The sequence below is a fragment of the Mustela erminea genome, chromosome 8, assembly GCF_009829155.1.
Source record: "Mustela erminea isolate mMusErm1 chromosome 8, mMusErm1.Pri, whole genome shotgun sequence".
In the NCBI taxonomy this organism is placed as follows: domain Eukaryota; kingdom Metazoa; phylum Chordata; class Mammalia; order Carnivora; family Mustelidae; genus Mustela; species Mustela erminea.
Window position 1 is genome coordinate 32207560 of NC_045621.1, and position 8246 is coordinate 32215805.

The 8246-nt window shown below is 46.3% G+C and overlaps 1 protein-coding gene across 2 annotated transcripts; it reads left to right on the forward strand.

The window, feature by feature from the left end:
• The first annotated feature begins 400 nt into the window (after nucleotides 1-400).
• Nucleotides 401-3856, forward strand: KCNE4 (potassium voltage-gated channel subfamily E regulatory subunit 4). Of its 2 annotated transcripts, none has more exons than XM_032355162.1 (2): nucleotides 401-762; nucleotides 1308-3856. In XM_032355162.1, the coding sequence occupies exons 1-2, from the start codon at nucleotides 627-629 to the stop codon at nucleotides 1844-1846; spliced, it is 675 nt and encodes a 224-aa protein (XP_032211053.1). In that variant the 5' UTR covers nucleotides 401-626; the 3' UTR covers nucleotides 1847-3856. The 2 variants fall into 2 exon arrangements, with proteins under 2 accessions (XP_032211053.1, XP_032211052.1); XM_032355161.1 differs by having other exon boundaries at nucleotides 413-758.
• The last annotated feature ends 4390 nt before the right edge of the window (nucleotides 3857-8246 follow it).

Below are 8246 nucleotides of genomic sequence, written 5' to 3' on the forward strand. Positions count from 1 at the left end.
AAAAAATAAATGTATGAGCTTGATGCAGAAGACGGGTATTAAAAAGGCTCCCCTGTACCAGGCAGCCTTAAATCTTAGAATGATGAAGCCGACAGGGATTCAGAAGTTTCCAACAGCTCATCTGATTCCCCATGTCAAAGCTCCCACACCCAGCAAGTTTGCAGATCAGACATCTGAGGTGCAGAAAGGTTCAGTAAGGATTTATGACATTTGCATGGTTCGTGGAAGAACTGAAACATAAGCGCGAGTGTCTTGACAGTAAATCCCGCACTTGCTTCCAACTGTCTTTTATCCCAATGATGGTCTTTGATTGTCTTTGAAAATCTGCGGAGGCATCATGGTTATTCCCCGAGAGGGAGATGCTGCATGAACTCATTTACTCATTTTGAATGAGAACGCACTTTGGGATAACAGTTCCAACAGGGCACATTCTTTTCTCCTCTTTCCACTCGTTTTCAGGGCCACCTGGAAACTTTGGCTCGGGGCTGGGGGGGCGGTGAGGAGCGGTCTCCGATTCCCAGTCTCTTTCTGTGCACAGCTGCGGAGTTCAGTGAATTGAACCGCAGTGCTGTTCACTCTGCCACGAACAACCTCTGTTGTAAATCTTCCTCCCAGAACACGTGACGATGCATTTCTTGACTATATATCCCAAGGACAGCAGCAGAGTTGTCAGAGCACGGAGCCCCACAGAGAGGAAGGACGCTCTTGGACTTGGCCACTTAACAACTCGGGACTTTAGAAGAACTTGCCAGCCTTGGGTAAGTTAGCAATGCAACTTGGCTTCAGAAACATTTGAGAGAGGGCTATTCTGTGCAGTGAGTAGATGAGGTTTTCCTTCCCTTTCTCTGTTCTCAGGAAACCCAGTTTTGAATTAAAAATAGGTTTACGTTGGAGAAGCTTTTTTTTTTTTTTTCTTCTCTGCTCTGTTAGAAAAAGTTTCCCAGTGACTAAAACGTGATTTATTTTCTCTAAACTCCCTTATCTTAAGCTGATTTTTCCCTTTGGCTTTTAAAACGACAAAAGCAATGCTTTCTTCACGCTCGCTTTATGAAATGCAGATATGAGGACGTGTATATCCTAAAAAAGGAAAGTCCTTGTTGCTTTTCTCCCTGCGCCTCCCTCCTTTCCCTCCATCCACTCCGGCCTCTCACGGCTAACCGCCGTTAGCTATTCTGTGCGCCTTCCTACCAGGATTTCTCCATGCACTTGTCAGGTTTTCTGATGCGGCAATCCCACAAACTTGTGCTCAGCCTCCTCCCTATACTGCGGGCCCGTGGGCAAGTTCTAACCTGCAGGTTTCTCTGCAGACCCTGGCCGTTTGTGTGGCGCCTCAATGCTGAAGATGGAGCCTCTGAACAGCACGCACCCCAGCACCGAAGCCCCCAGCAGCCACCTGGTGTCCCACGTGCCCGGCAGTGAGAGCGGCAATGGCAATGAATACTTCTACGTTCTGGTTGTCATGTCCTTCTACGGCATTTTCTTGATCGGAATCATGCTGGGCTATATGAAATCGAAGAGGCGGGAGAAGAAGTCCAGCCTCCTGCTGCTGTACAAAGATGAGGAGAGGCTCTGGGGGGAGGCCATGAAGCCGCTGCCCGTGGTGTCGGGCCTGAGGTCGGTGCAGGTGCCCATGATGCTGAACATGCTGCAGGAGAGCGTGGCGCCCGCCCTGTCCTGCACCCTCTGCTCCATGGAAGGAGACAGCGTGAGCTCTGAGTCCTCCTCCCCAGACGTGCACCTCACCATCCAGGAGGAGGGGGCGGATGATGAGCTGGGGGAGACTTCAGAGACGCTCCTCAACGAAAGCAGTGAAGGGTCCTCAGAGAACATCCATCAGAATTCCTAGCACCCCCAGGGCCCCGGGAAGCGGCCCCGTCAGCCAGCACCTTTAGAGAGGGGAAGGACACTTTCCGTGTCTGGTTTCACTTTGGCAGGGCAGCTGCCACTTTAAAGAGACCATTGGCGAGCCCCTGCATGGGGGCAGTGGGGGACAAGACTCCGTGGGAGTCAGCAGCCAGGAATCCACGCCGGGCCTGCGGTGTAGACCTGGCCCTGGAAAGCCCCAAAGATGGGCAGCGTGCACCTTGACTTTGGGGTCTGGGGCTTGGGGTTGCAGTTCCGAATTTGGCAGGTCTCTGTGCTTGCTGTTGTTTTCTCGCCGAAAGTCCTGGGTAACCCCCAGGGCATCTGCCCACTCCCAGGGCTGCCGGCTGCGCAATGCCTAGGACATGTGGAGGGATTGGTTTTGATTTGCTAATTTGCCTAGAGCTTTGTTCTAGATCCGGACTGTAAGTACCTCTACAGTGTACCTGTGGCCTTACCTCACATCAGGTTGCGGAGCTTCCTTTGCAGGTCTTTTGGGTTACAGGGGGATGTCTGATGGAGGGCTTTTGATGGCAGAAAAAGATTCAAACCTGGTTCTTTTGCATACTGTAAGAAAAAAAAAAGCAACTATAAACCTGTTAATATTGGCTGGGATTAGAAAACAGAATCTGCTGTTTTGACCCTTTGTCTAACCTATGACCTTGGACTCTGACCTCAGACCATCCAGCATCGCACATGGGCATGATGTTTTCTTGGTTGGAAGGGCTTCCCCCAAATCGGACCTGCACTCTGAAGAGCTGTGCAGGGGACTCTTCCTGATTTTTCTAGAAGGGATGGTGTGGGGTTGAATAAGGCCAAGTCTTTAGCTCTGCTGCTACTTTTTTCCCAGCCTAGTTTTCTGAGCTGGGAGCTGACATAAAAGTGGGCCTCCGTGATATGGCATTTTGTCACGTAGCCGAGACCTTGAAGGGCATACTCAGATGGAGGTTGTACAAAGCAGGGGTACAGGTTCTGTTTTCTGATCCCAAGCCCTGACACTGATTTGCTGTGTGGTCTTGGGCATGTCGTCAAGAGGCTTACTGCCTTCATGAGACTCCTGAATCTAGATCCCCAGGGGGCTGGGAGGATGTCTTTGGATTTTAAGACTCTGTGATAAATCCTGTATGGCCTGGTGTGAGGAAGCTTGGACAAAATATTTCCCACTTGGCCAGTTAGTCTGAGAACGGATCTGCTTATTTAAAGGAGCAGTTGGAAACTCAGAACACATGTAACTGGGTAACTGGGAGATTCAGGGTGAATCGCCACCCGGTTCATGCTGTCATTTTCCCAGCAGTGAACTCGGGAGACTGACACCACATTTTACTCTGCAAAGTTCCCTGGGTAGCAGAATGTTAATACTTCAGCTGAGAAACCAGAAGTCTAAAAGCAAATGTTCAGGAATGCTGGCTAACGTCTCTGTGTATTCCTGCCCTCGGTAGCTTTGCAGCAAACCCGTTAGGCCCTTAAAGGCAAGCAGGAAGAGAAGCACATCGAAAGGTCATGTTTAATTCTAGTAAAAACAAAACAAAACAACAACAAAAAAAATTTTTTTTTAAACGTGATCTTGCTCGATTGAAGATAGCAGTCGCTACTATTCCCATAAGGGTTAACAGTAGAGGAACTGGTTTATCAGTGCTCTCCCGCAGTGCTAGAGGACATTTATGTTTGGGGAAAAAGGGCCCTCCGTTCACTTTAAAAGTTCAGAGTGTGGATTTACTCCAAAGGGGGCTGTTTGAGGTGAAAGAAGCCAAGTTCAGTTTGGCCCCTTGCCTGGAATCACTTGAATTCTGAAGCTTTACTGCGAGGGACATGTGCGTTGTCACATTTTCCATTGCTTAATCCTGAAGTTTGGTGCAATTCTATCTGCGCCTGTTAAAAAAGTGGTGTATATACTTCCTTCTTATTCTTATTAAGTTGTATAAAATTGTCTTCTGTATTTAACAGTTTGTAATTTTCACACTATTTTTTAATTTAAATAAACAAACACATTTTCCTGAAGAAGTTATGAGCTCTCTCTTTGATTCTGCGGTAGGATTCCTAGTTTCCAGGACATCCCAGACATTTCCCAAGCTGTCTCTGGATTTGGGTCATCTTCTGGGTCACACTCGAGGAAAGGTGTACCTTATTTCTTCCTGAGTCATGGAGGAAGCGGGGCTGGGCTTTCCCATCCTTTGATAGGCTTTGCAATTAGTAAAAACAAACAAACAAACAAACAAACAAACAAACCAACCAACCCCCCAAACCAGGCTGCAGGTGGGTCTTACATCCTCCTCTCATTTTAAATTTGGGGACGGTGGGGCCCTTGAATTTGAACATGCGAAGTGACAAGGGCAATTGAGGGCAAAGAAGTCTGACTAGGCAAATATTACCCAAAGTGACCACAGCAGCATAGACTAACAGGCAGGGAGCTGTGGCGCGCAGGGTTGCAAAGCTTCTGCACACAGCGGAGCACGTGGGGCGGAGAACCGGGGTTGGCGCTCCCGCCCCCCCAGTCACGTGACTCTCTCGCTCCTCCCACTTATAGTCTCGCTTTCGCTCTGTCCCCCAGGCTGAGGTCCCGCCAGCCCGCCACAGTCTCTCTTTCATGACTGCATTTATGCAGTCGGAAGTGCTGAAGAAAAATGACCGAAACCAGTGACCCGTTTTGAATCAAGCAGATGGTAGAGAGTGGCCTTACCTTTTCTTGTTTCTGTTTCCTGTAAGTTTAGCTTTTCAGTATCAAGTAAATGTTTTCCATTAGGTTCCCAAATAATTGTCTCCCTAAAATCTTTATCTGGCAAAAGTACAGTGGAGCCTGGATTCTTCCCAAAGCACATCAAGGAGTCCAGTTCACCAGTTGGTATTTTGACAGCATAAGAGGAGGACAAGATTTTAAAAGACAAGAAGGCCTTTCGATTTATCCAGACTTAATGACATTCTTGGGGAGGAAAGAGTTAAAAGAATTTTTTTTTTTTTCAAACCAGGGGCGGAAGAAGAGGGAATTCTAAACTCTAATTGTCCTAAAAATATGCAGAGTACACTATGTCGTTTTAATGGAATATTTGTTTTCTTAAAAAAAAAAAAAAGAACTTCTAAGCAGAACCTAAGGCCCAAGGGGTTTAGTCTGTGTGGATTTACTCATGCATGTGAAAATCTGAGAAGGGAATTTGGCCCCATGCACCTAGGATATTAGAAACATATTTTAAAGCACTTAAATGTTAGGGATGAGGTAAATGGATCATCCTGCTTGTTCCATGCTGTTCTAATTACACCTTTGTACGTCAGAGTCAGGCGGGGATGCTGCAGAGGAAAAGCTTTCTTTCATGGACAGAACCATGGGATCCAGATTACTGGGAAAGGCTGAAATTGGGCCAGGGAAAGAGCGTTCTTGGCTCATGATTCTGGTTGGAGAGTAGACCCCATGGTACATCTGAGAGCAGCAACTGGAGGGTTTTGTGATCAGGCACACACATCCAGGGCTCAGCTGGAGAAGGGTCATTTATCATCCTGAAAATGTCGCTCTGATCATAGACGTTGTGGAACAGACAGAACATTGAGCTTACAATGCAACTGATACTCCAGGTAGAGGCAGAGCTTATATTTGCCTTATGCCCAGTCTAGGCATCCTGCTGGAGAAAACCACAGGGACTGTATGGGACAGGAGGTGGAGCCTAGGGCCAGAAGGAGACATGTCAGCTCACTGACCAGAATGGTGGTGCAGGCAGGGGGTGGACCACAGGAAGGCAGGGTGTAAATGGACCTTCAGTAGAGACTCACTCAGCCTTATTTTGTCTGGCTTTCTAGGTGAGCTCTGTGGCTCTGTTGCTTGGCAACTGTGCAGAAATTACCCAGCCTCTCTGATCTGTGGTCTTTCTCTTTCACCATGAGGAAGACATGCTGGTCTTTCTCTTTGGGGGTGGGAGAGCTGCTAATGACAAGAATGGTGAAACCACCTGTGAAATACTGAGTGCTGCTGAATCTAGAGGAAAGCAGCTCGAGGCTCCTACTTTTTAAAATGTATCCTGGATGGACATCTGCAAATGAAAGTCTCTGAACCTTCTCTTCTGTGCATGGTTTCCTCAGGAGACTGCAACGTTCAGGAAAAGGATATGATTTGCCAAAGAAGAAGGGTCATAAGAAAGAAAAACCACTGTTCAGTTTCGCCTTTCCCCATTTCTGAAATGTTTCCTCCCACACAGGAAGAAACAGTTTGGGATGTGAGCTGTTACCATGGAGATAACCAGCCAAGGTCACTTGTTTGAAGGAAGAACCCATGGCCCCACGGCGATGGATCATTAGAGGAACTTTATGAAATTGGGATCTGGTCCTTGACTCAGGCAACAACAAGCTTTGAGCCATGGCAGCTTCCACTCATGGTGTGGAGGAAGGGATACAAGGAGAACATTGTCCTTTCGTCCTGTACAACTCTGTCTTCTCTTTGCATCTCTCCTGCCTCATTCCATGTAGGGTAGGCATTTTGTTCTCCCAGCTCTAGGAATTTACTTTCTCACCTTGCATTTTCTTGCTAAGGAACATGATTAAAGAATTTTTCACATCAATCGCCATCGCCCTTTCTGTCTTTAATGGTTTTCCATCCCCCATTCAGAGTTGGTAAGTGGCATGTTCTCTCTGGTCTTACTCTGTTCCAGCTGCCATAAAGAAACTCTCATAGATTGTGTGGCTTATAAACAACAGAGATTTATTTCTCATAGTTCTGGAGGCTGGTAGTCTGTGATCAGGGTTCCGACATGATCAGGTTCTGGTGAGGACCCTTCTCTGGTGTGCAAGTGGCTGACTCTTGTATCCTCACACGGCAGAAAGACAGGACACTAGCTCTTTGGCTTCTTCTTAGAAGGTCACTAGTCTCATTCATGAGGGCCCCACCCTCACGACCTAATCATCTCCCAAAGGCCCCACCTCCAAATACCAACACACTGGGGAACAGATTTCAATTTGTGAATTTGGGAGAAGGCATACAAATACTCCATTCATAACATCTTTTTCCCCAACCTCCCTCCTTTTCCTCTTTCACTTCCTTCCATTTCGCAAAAGGAACAAAAACAACAAAAACAAAATGAGGATGAAAACAACAAAAAGGAAATAGTAACCACAATGCATTATACTTATTAAGCACTTATTACATGTCAAGCATATGTATCACCCAGTTGTCACAAGCCTGTGCTTTGAGCTCCTACCACCCTCTTCTAGGTACTTCACATTAGGTGTTGGGAAAAATGTAACATCTGCCATGCCTCCAAAGGGGTCAAAGTCTCCTCATAGTTGATTTCCAGTAAAAATTAGCTGTTTCTGATTACATTAGGGCAATATTAGGGCAGGGCTCTCTATGTAAGAATACATAGCTTATGTCTTCCGAAAGTTTGAGGATGTTGTGGTATAATTAAATGGACAAAATGTATTGCTTACTTAATATTTGCCTTGTTCTGTGATAGGTGTTTTCCCTTTGATTGTCTTAATCCTCTCAAGCAAACTCTGAGCTAGTTTCTGATACTGTTAATGTAGATATGAAAGTTGAGGCTGGGGGGAGGTAATTGCTGACTAATGCTATGAGTGATTGGGATTCCAGTGTAGGTCATTTTATATAAATCTGGTATTCATTAAACCAGTGGTATTCATTAAACCAGTGAAAAGCAGAGAGCATGAGACTTGGAATCTAGTCCCATCCCAGACACTAGGCAGCTCTGTGACATTGCACTGGTTGCTCGCTCAACATTTCTGGGTCTCCTCCTTAGTAAAATGAATATAGTAATATCTTCTCTACTGACCTCAAAACACTATCAGAACTGCATAAGAAGCAGCTGGAAAAGTAAAAAGTCTTTGTCCTGGATAGGGGACTGTGTGTTGACATTACTAGCAGGCAGCAATATCCAGCTCTTCTCCCCTTCTGAGAACATGGAAATTTCCACTACTCTTCCCCTAACACTGGGACAGGGATGTGACTCATTCTGGTCAATGTAAACTTAGTGGACAAGATATATGTTACATATCAACCAAGTCAGTGAAAAGCCCAGGTATGGTATTTCCTTACTTATGTGTAACTAGTGAGACCATATGTTCTAGGTGGTAAAAATGATAGTTGGAGTTTGAATTGGCCTGGAATGGTACTGCATGGCAGGCAATTGTCCTGGAGTGTTGCCTGAACCTGCAACTGGCTTTCTGTGAAGCAATAAGAACATAAGCTATTGTAAATATTGAGAAATTGGGGGTTTTGCTTCTGTAGCAGAGCCTTACCCATCAGATTATACAGGGTGTGACAGTATTAGAGAGATACAGGGTGTTGGACGGTCCCTCCTACACCATCTAACCCAATTCCCCTGTTTAATGATGAGGAAATCAAGGCACCCAGTGGCTAAGTGACTTGTTCAATGTCATAGAGGGAGTCAGGA

Coding starts and splice junctions, on each gene's coding strand:
- KCNE4 (XM_032355162.1), top strand. CDS start 627: ATGCATTTCTTGACTATATATCCCAAGGACAGCAGCAGAGTTGTCAGA. Junction 763..1,307: donor AACTTGCCAGCCTTGGGTAA/GTTAGCAATGCA, acceptor GTTTCTCTGCAG/ACCCTGGCCGTTTGTGTGGC.